Consider the following 17,124-nt stretch of genomic DNA (forward strand, 5'->3'; position numbering starts at 1 on the left):
ATGACATCTTCTGAAAAACATTTCCCTTTTTGTTAGATTTCCTTCCTGTTCTTGAAAAGCTCTATCTTTACTTTTTCAAATCCCTTTTTTAGCAAAGATGATGATGATGGTGATGATGACGACGACGATAATAATGATGATGGAAATATCGATTCTAAGTCTTAGAGTAAAGCGAATTTATGTTGACTTCTCTTGGTCAATAGTAGCTGCAGTAGTCGCTATGCAGTCACCTAGGTTCCCATTTATCTCATAAAATGTTATTTCTGATACAAACAAAAGTCGTGGGCCCTCTTTGAGCAAGTCCAGCTGTTTTGAGGGGCTGCAAAATCTTAAACTGTTACTTGAAACAACAACAACAACAACACAAAAATATAAGACAAATGCACGGAGACAGGACTGCTACAGAAGAGCCTTGTAACCTGGTTCATTAAAATCAAAGTTTAAAAAGAATGTACTGTTATTTCAGCTATGCTAATGGTATTGCTCGAATTTTAAAATTCAGATACAGGATGCAAGGATGACCATTTCATCTTTAAGCTCCAAGAGTCGCATTGGTAAGATCCATATTGTTTTACTTGTAAAATAATACCACTGAAAAGCTAGCATTTGCTAGTGTTTACACGCTTGGATCATCCCTCTGAAGGCCAAGGAGTCCCACTGACCTTTCAGCAGGACTGTTCTCTGAAGGTAGAAGACAAAAGGAAAACACTACGACTGTGCTCCCAGAACTTTGGGCATAGTTCCCCATAAAGTGCCAGGCGGGGAGGTTCCGTTCTCCCCTTCTGCACCTTTTAAGCAAAAGAGGTCCCAGAAACTGGGCCTTGTCCAGAGTCTCACTGCCAGTGTCATTTGGGCATCCTAGAGGTTGTCACTAACTTGGCCCTTTCCCGGGATTTCCAGACTGCCTGGGTCACTAACAGCTCCAGGAAAATGTAGAATTTCATGTGTTTTGTTCACTACTATATCTTTGAAACGGTTCAAGAGCCGGACACTTAGGGCAAAGGGCTAACCTCTTCTTGCCAGTTTGTTTTCTTTTCTCTTTTTACAAAGTTATGTTTGACACTGTGCATCCCAATCTCAGCAGCTCAAAGAGAGGGATGGTGTGTTCAGAGCCTGAGGCTAAAGCTAGAGGACCTGGGGCTCGTCGGCCAGGAAAGCATCAAGTGGGCTGGGCAGTCATCTCTGGCAGAAACCCTGGTGTGGGACCTTGGCCTCCGAAAAACTCCCCAAAGCCGAGGCGAGCCGCCCTGGGGAGTCCCGGGGCAGAGGCTTGTGGGCGGAGCTTTCCCGGCCGGCTGCGGAGGCGGGGCGCCCCCAGGTGGCCGCGCGGCCGCGTTGCTCCCCACCGAGTCCGCGTTGGCGGAAGGGGAGGTACCGAGTTCGCAGGCCGCGTGGACATGGCAGATCCTGTGCGGGAGGAGCTCCTGGCCCTGGCCGCGATTTACTGCGGGCCCCATGAGTGGGAGGTGCTGAGCCGCTCAGGTGACTACCCCTGCGCCCGAGGGACGAGCGCCCTCAGACTGGGGCCGCGGCCCTGTCCTTCCCCCTCGGGGGTCTGGGCACCCCGCCCGGGTCCTCAGTTGGGAACCGGGTTATCGGAAGGATGGAGTGACACGCACCCGGCGACTGCGGTTGTGTGGGAGCAGGCTGGCGTGTGAGGCGACCTCCCCCCAAAACGTGAATGGGGTGGCGCAGCCTTGGGACGCGCCGCTGCGGGCGCCCCCGTGCGTCGTGTCCCACACGCTGGGCATCCAGACCTCCTGACGTCCTCCAGCTGGGGCCTAGCCTGGAGGGCGCTGCCCACGCTCTTCCTGGCAGGCAGTCCACATGTCCTTGTCCTCTTAGAAAGACGCCTGTTTTGCCCCCCCCCCCACTCCGCGAAATCCAGCTCCCTCGTTTCCCTTAATCCATTTCCTTCATGAATCCTATGCATTATACCGCACTCACCACAGCTTAACACTAGGTCGGTATTTGGTTGTCATAAGTTGAACAAGAGCAGAGACCCTGTCTGGTAAGCTTGAACCTCAGAGCAGCTAGAACGTTACCCAACATATGGTAGGTAGTCAAGAAATGTTTGTTGAATGACTTTTGAATTTCCCCAGTGCTAAGCCCTAACCTTATCCTTTTTTTTTTTTTTTTTAATACTTATTTTTTAGTTTTAGGTGGACACAGTATCTTTATTTTACATTTATGTGGTGCTGAGGATGGAACCCAGTGCCTCATACATGTCAGGCGAGCGCTCCACCACTGAGCCACAACCCCAGCCCCTGTAACCTTATTCTTATATTTCTGAATTGGTTGCTTTTCGCATACTTTTTCTTGTCAGCTGAAAGTGGTTGCTAGTTACAGGCTTTGGGAAGTGCCTTAATCATTCAGCCCACATTTATTTCCCTGCTCCTTGCAGACATCAACAGGGCACCATTCTGCCCCATAGGAGCTTACAGTCTGCAAATCTTTTTTTAAAAAAATTCTTAAAAAAAATATATATTTTTTTGTAGTTGTAGATGGACAGAATGCCTTTATTTTATTCGTTTATGTTTATGTGGTGCTGGGGATCCAACCCAGTGCCTCACACATGCTAGGCAAGCACTCTGCCACTGAGCTGCAGTCCCAGCCCTACTGTTTTTTTTTTTTTAAATAATAGCAAAACTCACTCCATTTCTGACTTAGCTTCTATTAAGTAAGAAAAACAGAACAAAACAAACAAACAAAAAAAGACCACAAAAAACCCTGCCATTTCCATGAAAGTATGGTGATGCAGATAATTGTCAATTTTTATTTAACTTTAAAATATGTACCGTTTTAGGTGCATAGGGTCTATCCTTCTAATGTTATAGTGTAACAATTATTGAAATTGACTTCTTGACCATAAATTGGTTGACCTTTAAGCAGGTAAAATATGTTTCTCAAGTATATGACAAATCTAGGGTTAAGATGGTTTTTACATTTTTCTGGGATGTGTTATTCATCCACAGGGTGGAAGTTTGCTCCCTTCTATTTATTCCTTCTTGCATCTGCCCATCTGTAACACATTCATGGAGCATTGTTATATTCCAGATACTATGAAACTATTAGAGCTGCCTTCTTTTTAGTTCCTAAATCTGTCTTATATCTTTTTGAAGCAACTCTTTAAAATCCATATATGAATGGATTTATTCCCTTGTAGTGTTGTCTTGTCACCCCTCTTCTGATTGAGTGGCATTTCTAATTCTTCATCTCCCTCTATTAATAATTACTTCTGCCTGAGGCAGCTATTTGAAGAGATCATTAGTTATTCCAAATTCCTTTATTATGGCTCAGGTGGGAATATCTGAAAAATGAACCTGTGATGTCCCATCATGCCTTAAATATGTGGTAGTGGTCTGCAGTATGAATCCATTGAGCATTAAACACTGCTGGCAGGACAGAGAAAAACCCCCAAAAGTAAGTGCTTAAAGAAAGCAAACAGTTTCCTAGTACTGAGAACACTGTGGACCCTTTATCTGCTGTTAAATTGAGCATGACTTTGAAGCCATGCCTCCTAATTAATTTAATTCAGTGTTCTGGCATCAATAAGTAATTGAATTATAAAAGAATTCAGTGTAACAACTTAGGACATTTTGTTGCTTGAAAGGTTCATTGGAGGGTGGAACAATTCAGTAGTTGAAATAGGAATGTTGGATGCTCATAACTGGGAGGTAAGGGTAAGGTAAGTACTTCTTTAACAGACTACAGTAAACATGCAGCAGGCTCTGCTGTCAGTGCTACTTGTCAGTTTGGGTTGGAGGATGTAACAGTCTGAATCCCATCAATTCCTGGCCTCCCACAAATAAACTGTTGTCAGTGGGGTCAGGAGAGCATTGTAGGGGGTCAGCTGTTAAGGCTTAAGGTTGAAGAGGCTGAATAATTGGATTCTGTTTAGCTAGGTTAATTTATGCTAAGAATTTAGAGGATCTATCTACATTTTTGCCTCTACAGTGGTTACATAAGCCCATAGTAAGGAGGCATGAGTTCTAACAACGCCACACTCCTAGCTATGGGAGAGGGATATGAGTAGGCCAAATCAGAGAGATTCTGTCCCTCCCTGTGCAGTGTAGACAGCCCAGATACCATGTTTAATGTGGCCACCTACTATCGTTCTGATAGTTTCAATGCATCTTACTTGATGAGAAGCACTCTTAGCCTTATTTGCAGAGAAGAGAACTATGCTTAGACTGGTTAAATAACCACCAGGCTTCACAGTGTATAAACCTTCACATGGCCTCATGATCCCTGGTAGAGATGGGGCTGCTGTGTCAGGAAAACTGTTCTTGGGGAGCAAAGAAACACTTGTTCAGAAAGAGAGGGCACAAATAAGCACTCAGAGAAAAGGCATGGATGGGATCCAACCTATGTTTAGAACAGTGAGGAAGGGGAGTATGTGTGCATGCATGTGCGCAGGCACCTGAGATAGGTAAGTGGCATTGTTATATATCTTCGTTTTCCTGATGGGTTCACATAGATTATATTGCTATAGTCAATGCTCATTACATATAGGAGTTGCATTTTTGAAAGCCATCTCACAGATCATAAAGTTGTAAAATGGGAAGTACATAAACCCAATATTTGCACAATAGCTTCAGAGTGTATTTTTATATTTTGTTAATGGTAATGTTCGAATTGGATTCAACTGTCTTGCAAAATGAATCATAACTGTCACTTACTGACCCCTCTCAAAATTGCTCAGCTGTTTCCTGCTGATTGTCGGAACTGAACTCACTCTGTAAAAGCAATTCAGCCTTGAACTTCACTTCTAAAGAATGGGATGCCCCTTTTACCTTCATTTCTTTTTAGTTTTTTAGTCTTTTGTAATCATATTTTAAACATATGTGAAATCCAGCAGAAGCATAAGACAGTCATTTATGTATGCCTACTTGTAACTAGCTGCCTGGTAGTAAGAGGAAAGAAAAACTTGTCACATGAAATGAGAAGGTGCTGGAGAGTTCTTAGTGGTTTTCTACACAAAGTCTTACTCTGAGGTAATATAAAAATTGCAAACAACAACAACAAACAATAATATAACAACAGCAAGTATAGGAAACATCAGCTACATATGATATGTAAATGATTTCTTAATGGGCTATAAGTGAGTCTGAAGAACTCGTTTTCTTAAGTGTCTTCTGTGATTAGACTGTATTCATTGAGTTTCTGCTGTGTGTTATACACCTATGAAGTAGAGAGAAACCTTAAAAATAGCTTTAGTGTGGAATTAGGGTTCAGTTCTGTTTCTCTAGTTTGGAATTCTCTGGTTTAGAGCATAATTTCTTTCATGTATTTGTAAGGAAGGTTAAAGTTTAAAACATTTCAGTTTGTATTTTAGTTAAAAAGTTGATATATTTATTATAAGACAGAGTGACTTATAAAAAACAACTAGCAAATATTTATATGAACTTCAACCAGAAGGCAAGACCTATATCTTTGGGTAGAGTTTTGAGAATGGATGAAAATAACCTTTGAACTTGTGAAAATTAGTTTGGTAGGGCAAGCATAAGTTCTTTAGGGTATAGATGTTTATTGAGAACAATATTTGTGAGTTATAATGAGTTTTGGGGATCCAGGGAGGGGAAGAGATTAACATTAGATGTAGAGCACAATTAGTTTTCTGTTAACCAAGAGTGTTTAGCAATTCCTAAACTTTTAATAATCTTAAAGCAAATAGGGGACAACCTTGTTTTCTTTTATTAGGAAACGCTTTTTAAAAATTAAGACTACAGTGCATGTGATATGTGAAAAATTCAGGAGAAAAAGGAGCACATTTAGTTGCTTGTATAAACAAAGGCAGATGAGAAATGAAAGGGTAAGATATATAATTCTAGGCTTTTTAGGAGAAATTGAGTTTTTAAAAGATTATATAATTTTATTACCACATTAAATATAAGCAGAATGAAATGTATTATTGGGATTTTCATTTTCTTATAGAGATAACAGAGATAACATCATGTTGTGTGCTTAACTTTGCAGCTACTGTGTGTATGTGGGGGAGAGATTAACCAAGAAGACCAATTTGGAAGAATGTTAAAATTTTCCAACTCCTACAGGAATTAAAATTGTTTTTCTTCTGAACATATGCATTATAAATAATAGTTCCATAATTTGTATGAAGTCAGGGTTTTCCCCCCATTGCCATTATCTTTGCTGACTAGGACCAGAAAATAACAGAAAAATTAAAACTGGTAAGGATTTACATGGTTGGCTCAATATCCTTTCAAGCCTGTTTCCCTGGGCTGTCTGGGACTGTCAGTTCATGCACTGTGCAGGGACAGGTGTTTATTTATATGGCAGAGGTTGGAGAATACTCTGGGCTTTTGTATTTTGCTCAGAAAAGGGAAAAGCTTGCCTTGAAGGCCACAGATATTATGTTAATTTTCTATGACTGCTGTAACAAATAACCAAAAATAGTTTATATATTTACATTTTTAATTAAAATTAAATTAATTGGTCACGAATTCAAGATCATTTCCACTGGGCTGAAATCAAATTGTTGCAGGGGAATCTGTTTCCCTACCTTTCCCAGGTTTTAGAGCTGTGTTCTTTGTGTCCCTTGGCTTATGGCCCCTTCATCCACCTTCAAATCCTGCTGCATAGTATCATGCTTCTGTGCATGCATTGCCTTCTTCTGTGATAAAATATTCCTCCACTTTTCCATTATAAGGACACTTGTGATCATTTAGGGTCATAAGTGAATAATCCATGGTAATTCTCCATTTCAGGATCTTTAATTTAATCACATCTTCAAAGACCATTTTACTTTTAAGGTAACACATTCACATGTTCTGGGGAATAGAATGCACACATCTTTGGGTCTGTTATGTAGCCTGTCACAGATACCAAGGATTTTATACCTGTGAGATTCATGATTATAAGCTACTAACATAATTCCAAGCATATAACTAACTATAAAAATTTAAAAATCCTCATTACCACCTTTTCTCCATAGTAATTGTTTAAAACAGAAAACTGAGATATTTTAGTGGTGGTGAAAATGTTAAGTTGGTTCAACCACAATGATCAGGGTCAAATACCATGACAAATTCAAAGTACCATGGACCTCATATGGTGAGTGTTAGGTGCTGTGGAGGTTGACAAGATTCTAGTAGACCACAAAGTAAGGGGTCTTTTTGAAAGATTGGGAAGCCAGAGACTATGTTCAAATTATTGCATAAAATGGGTAGTTGAAGTAAGAAGTAAGGAGAGGAATTTAGAGTGGCAGGCTGGCCCTTGGTGTTGGGTGGAGGAATTTGAAATTTGTTTGTCAGACTGGTACAGACTGGTAATTTTGTGTAGGGTGAGGCAGGAGTTGAGAAGACCAGTGTTGCAGAAACCAGAGAAAGGCCTGAAGTAGGAGGGTGGTAATGTAAATGGAGAGAGAGAAATTAGGAAGAACTTGTGATGAGAGTTTGGCAGTTAAATGTTAAGTATGAAACAAGGAACAGGGCAAAAGAACTAATGGTGAATTTAAGATTCCAAGCCTGGATAGCTGGAAAAAGACCATTTTGTGGAATTATGCTTTACAGAATGTCTGTGCATTTAGGAATTTAGGAAAAGAAGACAAAGCAGTGAAGACATGAGTAGAGGTGTCTGGGAGGTAAGGGAAGACAGAGTTTTAGAAGAGCAATACAGAGGTTCAGATCCTGCAGAAGGGTAGAGTACAATAAAGGCTATAAAGTGTATCTATGTCAGGGTCCCCAGATCACCTTCAGATTTCATGATTTGCAAGAAGGACCTGCAGAACTCAGAAATACTGTTTCACTCAGGGTTGCAGTTTATTACGCAAAAAGATACAGACTAAAACCAGCATAGAGAAAAGGTGAGTGGAATGAAGCCCAAGATAAACCAGAAGCAAGCTTCCAGGTGTCCTCTTCCAGTGGAATCACACAGATATGTGAAATTGTCAAAGTAATAATGTGAAATACATGACAAATGTTGCCAACCAGAAAAGCTCCCTTGAGCCCTGATGTCCATAGTTTTTACTGGGCTCAATCATGTAGGCATGTAGCTCCTGTGTGACTGACTTCAGCTACTCACACTCCAGCCTCTAGAGCAAGAAGAGTTACCATAAATCACATTAGTAGCATAATCCATTTAATCAAACTGGGACCAAGTGGCCTAAGGCCTCAGGTATATACAAAGAATTCTGATCAGGCAGAATATTACAAGGACTGGGAATTCATGGCTTCAGGGCTAGCCATGGGCCAATCTTAAAGACAGACCTTAGGAATATACAGGGTTTGAGCAACTCAGGCCAGTTGATGCACAGTAGCAATTAGAAGGGCATCAGTAATGTTTAAGAATGGAGCTTCAGGGATAAGTGATGTTGGAAATCATAGTGCAAGTAGTTATAGAAAGACTGGTTTGTGGGAAAATGGATGCAATTGGTGAGAATTATATTTTACAAAGACTAAGAAGGGATAGAGAAAGGTCTGTAGATTAAAGGAATTAGTAGCATCGAATTTTTTCTTTTTTTGTGTGAAGCAAGGAAAAGATCACTATTTTGTAAGCAGGAGGAAGGAAACAGAGGGAGGGTTAGAAAATTCAAGCATAAGAAGTGACAATGATTGGAACATCAAGCATAAGAAGTGACAATTATTGAAACAGTGTCTTAGAGATAGTAGGTTTCTTGTGGAAGGGAGAAAAGTGAAAATGAGAGAGCGGGATGGTGAGGGGAAAAAATATACATTATGTAGTGGTGAAACAGTTTGTAAGAAGCAGCAACATCTGTAGAGTTGGGTCAGGAGCGCACTGCCATGGTTCAGCTGGTAGGGAGGCAATGACCCACATGGAGTTAGCATTGCTCACTGCACAGCAGGTGGCATGGAGGTTTGTCCCCATGTCCAGGGTCATATGAGGTGGGCTCAGGTGAACATGTACACACATGGATCTTTGCTTAGGAAGTCTCCATTCTTGAGGAGATAGATGTTTACCCTGGTTTAAACATTACATACACAATATGTACACCAATCACAAATATCACATGTTACCCCATAAATATGTACAATTCATTATTTTTTATCTATCAGTTAAAAATCAATTTTAAAAAATCCTCCAATCTTAAAAGGGATTTTTAACAATTTTGTCCAACCTTTGTCCTGAAAGACTACATAATCTTTGTTGTATTGGTCACTAAGCAAATCTGCCTTCTGATCAGGAGGGAAATACTCTTTAGTTTCCAAGGCTGTTATGCAATGATAGCAATGCCTTTTGCTTAGAAGACATTTGGAGATGACAGACAATGGAGAATTATCTCCTGATTCACACACACACACACACACACACACACACACACACACACAATGATGTGTGTATAAATTATAGGTGTATGTGTATTTTATAAGTAGAGACTTTTTTAGGTGTAGAAGAGGAGTCCAGAAGGGTCACTTTGGATAGGTACACTCTTTTATGTTCTGAAGCACTAGGTTGTGGTAGGATCTGAGTCTTGGCCATCATTTTTTCCTTGGAGACCAGGACGGTGCCTGGAGCTTGATAGGTGCTCAGTGAATTTTTGTTAAATGATGAATGAATGAAAATCTTCAGAAATTATATCTCCCTATTGAGAGAGAATGTGGACTCCCTAGATGGTTCCTCGAGTTTATTCAGCCTAAGTGTCATGTTTTTTTGCAGGTCTATTTAGAACATCCATTTCCAATACTAAAATGTATTAATCTAACTGATGTGTAGGGAGCCTACTTTATTAAATAAAGTGTATATACACACACACATACACGCATATAAAGGTAAGTAACTCAATGAAAGAAAGAAGAGTTTAGAGAAATATGATAGATTTTAGAGGAATTTACCCTGTTAGGTTTAGGAAAATTTTTTCTTTAGTACTCATTTTACTTATGTCATACAAATTTAAATTGTGAATATGGTCTTTATAATGGTTACTGCCTGTGTTTCTGGGTGATGTTCTAAAATAGTCGTTCTTTGCAGCTGGTACTGACATCTATTAAAGAAAAACTCTGTGAAACAGATGTACTTGGTCCTATATGAATCAGTGTCTGTAACAACAGCTTTTATACACATGGAATCAGATGGCTAGGAAGCAATTTTAATGTTCTGTTAGGTTCTTTAAAATGGGGATAGATTCAGGTTTCAGTTGTTGAGGCTGTTAAGCAGCAACCCAGGTATGAAAATGAGAAAGATTTGACTGTTTCCCTTGTGAAGAAGAATAAAACAAGGGCATATGGACAAAGAAGTAGGTACAGAGGCAAGTTCCCCTCAAAGAGATTCATTTGCACCTTGTTCTGTTCTCTGCTCTTCTGATCTGTGCGCTTCTGCCCCCTGCAAAATGAATCAGCCTGACGTTTATCAGCTTTTTGAAAAGTGGGGTGAAGTGGTGTGGAACATATCAGAGGGGTGAAGCCGAGCAAATCTGAAAGAGAACGGAATATTTTATCTCATATCCTATGTGTGCTTACCCCCTCCCTTCTTCAGGAGCCAGAAGAGGTTGAATTGATGCCCACTCAATTTCAGTTCATCTTGCTACCTTCATGTTATTCTGCTTCTAATACATATGAAATAAGAAAAGAGTGGTTCCAGGCAGCTACAGTGTCACACATAGTCACTGGTTTCTCTATATCCCTGACACCATACAGGATTCCAGGGTGACTCAACCACAAAATGACCTTCAGTGGATTTAGTATATAACTTTGTATTAAATTACTGATTTTATATATACTTGGTACTGTTTCTTTGAAAGTTCATGAGTTTATTAGTGATTTTCAGAATTATAAATTAGGCCTGACTACAAAAAAACTTTTTTGGTAACTTATTAAACATGGGTGATTGTATAAGTTCCAGGTAAGTTCAGAGTGCTGGTATGCATGAATACATGAGTGTATGTGTGTGGTTGGAGGAAATCATGACTTTCTTAGTATTATGTGTCTCTTAAGAAAATAGCTCAGTGTTTTCCCATGAAAAATAAATCAACATTTGAAGCAAAAATTTAACTTGTTAGTATTCCATTCAAATTCAGTTATGCACAGCTAATGATTATTCTTGGATGCCTTCCAGAGACAGATGGAACCATTTTCAGAATTCACACAAAAGCTGAAGGACTTTTGAATGCGGATATATCCTTAGAGTTGGTGTTCCATTTACCGGTCAGTTACCCTTTGTGTCTGCCTGGTATCTCCATTAACTCAAAACATCTGACCAGAGCCCAGTGTGTGACTATACAAGAGAAACTACTTGAGCAAGCAGAGAAGCTTTTGTCGGAACCTATGGTTCATGAACTGGTTCTTTGGATTCAGCAGAATCTCAGACATATCCTCAATCAACCAGAAACTGGAAATGGCAGTGAAAAGTGTACTTTTTCAATGAGTACAACTGTGGATGATGGACTGTGGATTACTCTTTTACATTTAGATCACATGAGAGCAAGGACTAAATATATCAAAACCGTGGAGAAGTGGGCTTCAGATTTAAGTCTGACAGGAAGATTGATGTTCTTGGGTAAAATAATACTGATTTTACTACAAGGAGAAAGAAACAACATCAAGGTGCCAAAAAGTTAAATGTTAAACATGAATCTGATTATTTTCTGTTTCAAATGGTGTGTCTTTAAGTGCGTTTTATAACAATGGGGTAGATTAATCATTAAGATGCTTGTGCTTTCTCTATTACAACATTAATGGATCTTCATTTTCCTTTTTTTTAGGAGTGTCTAACTCTTAATGGCAACTACAAACTTGCAGAGCTCAAAAGAATAAGTTAAGATTATATTTTAAAAATCATGCCACTTAATGAAAATGACAGGTTATAAAAAATTCCTGTGGCACATATGTTTGTTTTTATAATTAGCCATGGGCCTCAACTTTATAAATGTGCACTAAAAGTTTGTGCATATTAATATTTCCTCCTATAGTTATGCACAGCAAAGTGTAATTTTGTGGGTATTCTGCAGACTGTAACTTGCTGGCAGTTAAAAATACATTCTGACACTTTAATTTTGTATCTGTAATACCTGGAAAGAGAGGCTTGTCCCTTATAACCAAGATTTAGTGTTGGTAGAAGTAGAATCATTAGGACTGTCAGCCTGTCACCTCCCACCTCACTTCTGCTTTCCACCTGACTCGTCTCAGCAGCTGCTTTCAAAACCATCATCTTCAGATTTTTAAAGTTCTTATTCTAAACTCCTCTAACCCGTTTTATGAGGAACCAGACAAGGAAAACTGCTTATTATATTTTAAATCTTAAAAGAGCTACAAATCACTTAGTAAGTTTTATACTTTCAGATAGTTTTATACTTTCAATGATCAGGAGTAATTATAGTAGAATTTATTTAAAACAGATTTAGCGTGAACAGCCTGTAATCTTAAAGACTTGCAGAATAATGACTTCTTTTTTTCAAGATGGGCTGTTATCACAAAAGTCCGTTGGCATTTAGTTAACTAGATTTTTGCTGGATTATATTAAGTAAAACAATAATTTAAATTTAATATATATCCTGGATTGGGGCCTGACCAGGAAATCATATTCTGAGGTGATTTGTAGTATATTTACAAACTTTGATCCTTTTGGGTGAAATACAAATTGACAGAAATGAATACAAATCTGTTCCTTGCTCAAATTTCCCCCAAAGGCTTTGATTATTCTTTAAGCCAGCTAAGACATATTAGGATAAATGCAGCTATTTTACAGATGTTACTCAGATTGAATCATTAATTAACAAGTATTTATTCATACAACTAGAACTCTGTTAATGCAGAGAAGTGTTACTTTACTATTTTTTTTAGTTATCTCTAAAATGTCATTCTATGTGAATTTTTGTGTTAAAATTTTATTGCCAGTATTGAGAATGTGCAGGTATGTTTATAGATGCCACCAATTTGGAATGGCAAGTGCTGTGTGTCTGATATTCCATTAGGATGCTGGATTAGTAGTAATAATAGCAGTTACTTGTGCTCTTAAGTATATGCCAGGTATAAGCACTTTGTGTTATCTGATTTAATTGTCACAGCTTCCCTAGGAGGTAGATCCTGTTATTAGTCCTATTTTATGGAGGAGGTTAACTAAGGCACAGAGAATTTAAATACTCAGCCTAGAGTCAGAGCTGGTAGACAGTTCAGTTTAGATTGAAATTTGAATAGTTTGTTTACATTACTCTTTACTTCTGCATTCAACAGAACATTATTCTACCCTGTGTGTAAAAACATCGTGTAGCTATCTTGCCGCTTGATTCAAAACATACTCTTTTAGCATGATAATAAACCTGCAGGTTTATGGCTCCTTTAAAGCTAGGATTTTGAGATTCAGAGTAAGATATGTATGTAACATACTGATTTATCATTTAGGAGTACCTGATTCTTCAGAAAACCTCCAAAGTAGATGTGGACTCAAGTGGAAAGAAATGCAAAGAGAAAATGATTAGTGTACTGTTTGAAACAAAAGTACAGACGGAACACAAAAGGTATAATTTAGTACTATTGCAGATGGAAAAGCAACTGAATCGATAATTATACTCTGACAAATCTAGGCATATTCATGAGTTTCTCTTGTATAATGCAGGTTTCTGGCATTTGAAGTCAAAGAGTATTCAGCATTGGATGAGTTACAAAAGGAATTTGAAATCGCAGGACTTAAGAAGATTTTCTCTGAATTTGTACTTGGACTAGTAAAATGAAATGAACGACACGAATCTTTTAAGTAAAGTGTTTTTTGTTGTTGTTTTTGCATCAAATTTGGGGAGTGGCTAACTGAAATAGTTGTAAGAGAACAATTTTAAAGTTTCTCTTCACAGCAAAATTGTAGTAATTTCAGAAACAAAAGCCAGTTCTGTTTTAGGGAATATGAAACATAAAAAAACCTATATATTCTAATCTTTGCCAGGGAAGGCTCAGTTCAGTAGATGGAACATAAACTGAAAGATAAATAAAAAAAAGTAGTGGTAAATAAGCCCTTGTTTTTATATAGAAAGTTTGTTTGGAACTATGCAATTTTCTGGCTAATTTGTAATTAAATTATTTTTTACAAAGGAGATTTATTTTCATGATTATATTCTTAACATTTGACCATGATTTCCTCCATTCAGCTTATTATATCTGAAGCTTTAAGTTGAGTGTTAAGAAAATACAACACTGATTTTTTTTTCTATGTGTGGAATTGTATAAATTATTGTTTAAATCCAAACCAAAGCTGGGTACAGTGGTGCACGCCTGTAATCCCAGTGGTTTGGCATTTGAAGGCAGGAGAATTGTGAGTTCAAAGCCACCCTCAGCAATGGTGAGGTGTAAGCAACTCAGTGAAACCCTGTCTCTAAATAAAATGTAAAACTTGGCTGGGGATGTGACTCAGTGGCTGAGTGCCCCTGAGTTCAATCCCCAGCACCAAAAAAAAAAAAAAAAAAAAAAAAATTACAAACCAAAGTTCTCTAGAACCTGATGTACAGCTGATGTACAGTTGCTTTCTTTTGGGGTCCTAGAATAGCATGGTATTTGCTAGCTATGGTCCTAGAGAATTGATTTAACTTAAAATTCTTATTTGGAAAATAAAACTTCTGGTTTTACATGGGGAAATATGCTCACACAAAATGAACATGGCTTGCTGGATAGAAGAAATTATATGGAGATACTATTTTTTGTAATGATATCTTTTAAGTCATGATAAAAATACTTTTTCTGATTTAAGGAGAAAGACACAAAATAAAAGCTTGTATTAAAATATATAATGAAAAGGAAAGAGGGCATTGCATCTGAGAAAGGATATTTGTGTGCATGAAGCCACCTGGGCTTCTAAATTAAGAAGCTGAGTCATGGAAGAAAGGCCAAGCAAATCCTTCTTGCTACAACCTATGAAGTACAGTGATGTCATCATAAAATCATAACTAGTAGGGGAGAGAAGTGAGAAAACATTATGGCATGCTGAGTGATATTTCTTGACAGTACAGTTCTGTGACCTTGATGGTTCAATCTGATTTTCTTATTTTCAGACACCTTTGTTATCAAATTATGCCTAATTATTAGTCATTTTATAGAGTTCTATTAATAAGAGGGTGTTTTCAGTTTATTTATTTCCAGGTGTTTATAATTTTTTTCCCTTGGAGAACTGGCAAATATAGATTGTTCCATGAGAAAAACATATATATCAGGTAAATTTACCCTACTTGTATGCAAAACTGAGAAGATAGGCTTAACCCCTTAATTTCATTTATTGTAGTTTTAGTGAAAATTAAAATAAGGAAAAGAACAGCATTGAGATTATTCACCATATGACTGAGATGAATGGAGGCAGATCATAATGTAATAACATTGAAGATTATTACCACAAGGCTGTAACAGTAGCAATAGTAGAAGATGGGATTTGAATTTTATAACAGTAGAACTTCTAGTCCTCTATTTTACCTTGATTCTTCTTTGCTTCAGTGACTTCCTGTCACATGCTTTATGGTACTTCTTCAAACTTTTATCTTCAAATCTAACTCTGGAAGAGTTGGATCATGTGTGGGGTTGTGGCTCAGTGGTAGAGCACTTGTCTGGCACGTGTGAGGCATCTTTAGCACCACATGAAAAAAATACATAAAGTTAAAAAAAAAGAGTTGGAAGAGGTCAAGTGTTAGTAATGACTTTCTCTAACTTAATTTTATTTCTGACTGCTAAAATTATGTAAAAAGTATTGGCTGTTATTACTCTTTTAGACGTTTATATCAGTCACAAATAAAGATATATCAGAATGGAAAACTAAATTTTGACAGTGTTTAGTTTATATACATTAAAATTGACCTTTGATTAAAAGAAAATTTAAAGTTATATACCAAAAAATTATAGGAATCTCTTTGGTATTTTTTTAATTTTAGTGTCAAAGGAAGAGAATCTTAATTATTTCCATTGATATTTTTGCCTCAAACTCTGCTGCTGTCCTCTCAGTTTATAGTACTTATGAAGAGATAATTAGGTTTTCTCCTTTGGTAAGAGCAGACCAGCTTCTCATTGAGGAAAACTGAGAACAAAATTTAAAACACACAATTTAAAACCTCTTAAAAGTATCAAAGTCAGGAATATAATAAGAATTGTTAAGCCAAATTTGGGAAGGGAAAGGGATCCCCTGAGAATTAAACCCAGCACTTTGGGATATTTTTTCCTGGGATGCATTAGCTATTCTGGAAGAGTTACCTTTTTCTATGTCTTTGTGTATAGTAACTATTTTTTTTTAGCTTACAGTGGAGTTAATTTTTGTCAGCTTGAAGCTTGAGGGAGTAAAAGTTTGGGGCCTGGAGAAAAGAAGAGGTGGGAGACCAAGAGCTGGGAGCCTATAAGGATTACTCTGTAGGAGTAAGGGTGAAGTGTAAACAAACCACTTGTCCTAGATTGTAGACTGTAGCCAAGTTTTGAGGACTCTGGTGAGGTCAAGAAAATCTAAAACCTTGAATTTTGATTAAGGAATCCCCTGATTCTAAAGCTCTCCAATCCAGTGAATCTTCTTTGGAGGAAGAAACATCATCAGATGCCTCATATTATATCAGTGAATTAGTTTTAAATTCATTGTGCAACAAACTGAAGTAATTGGATACACGAAGAAATAAGATAGGGAGAAACAGCAGAAACAACAGGCAATGGAAATAGACCTGCAGGAACTCTAGGTCTGGTAAGCTGGGATCACCAGATATAGATCATGAAAGAGTTATGCTTAAGTTCAAGAACATATAAACCAAGCTTGAAATTATTAAAGATTACATGGTATATATGAATAAAACCAAAGAACAAAACAAAATTATAGGACTGAAAAATGCAAGCATTCAAACAATGGTTAATCAGTTAAGATCCAGTTAAGAAATCAGAAACCAGTCTAGGTACTTTAAACAGTGTTTTAAAAATAGACATGGATTACAGATGAGAGATGCTAGAAGAGCTAATGGGAAGGTGGGGGCTGGATTAGAGAAGAAAGAAGTGGGTGGTACACTTAAGAGTTCAGAAACTACTAAGGCCTGTGCCCTCTGTTGCACTGCTGAAGAGCATTTTAACTGGTTATAGATTTGCTCACATGCTGCTTGGATCAGAGCTAAACTTCTCAATAGGTTCTCCCCCTGCTCTGTTGAAATTTGGAATGATAGCCCTATTTCCACTATAGCAACAAGGTCTGGGAAATATAGTTTTTAGAAACCCAACCTCA

General features: G+C 37.9%; 1 protein-coding gene across 2 annotated transcripts; it reads left to right on the forward strand.

Moving 5' to 3' along the window:
- Positions 1 to 1,377: 1,377 nt before the first annotated feature.
- Rwdd3 (RWD domain containing 3) lies at positions 1,378 to 15,633 on the forward strand. 2 transcript variants are annotated; one of them, XM_027935178.2, is made up of 4 exons: positions 1,378 to 1,482; positions 11,032 to 11,519; positions 13,314 to 13,429; positions 13,528 to 15,633. In XM_027935178.2, exons 1-4 carry the CDS (start codon positions 1,398 to 1,400, stop codon positions 13,640 to 13,642), a joined length of 804 nt encoding a protein of 267 aa, XP_027790979.1. In that variant the 5' UTR covers positions 1,378 to 1,397; the 3' UTR covers positions 13,643 to 15,633. The 2 variants fall into 2 exon arrangements, with proteins under 2 accessions (XP_027790979.1, XP_071474182.1); XM_071618081.1 differs by lacking the exons at positions 13,314 to 13,429; positions 13,528 to 15,633 and adding an exon at positions 11,678 to 11,700 and having other exon boundaries at positions 11,032 to 11,572.
- Positions 15,634 to 17,124: the final 1,491 nt, after the last annotated feature.

This window comes from Marmota flaviventris, chromosome 10 (genome assembly GCF_047511675.1).
Source record: "Marmota flaviventris isolate mMarFla1 chromosome 10, mMarFla1.hap1, whole genome shotgun sequence".
Taxonomy (NCBI): Eukaryota; Metazoa; Chordata; class Mammalia; order Rodentia; family Sciuridae; genus Marmota; species Marmota flaviventris.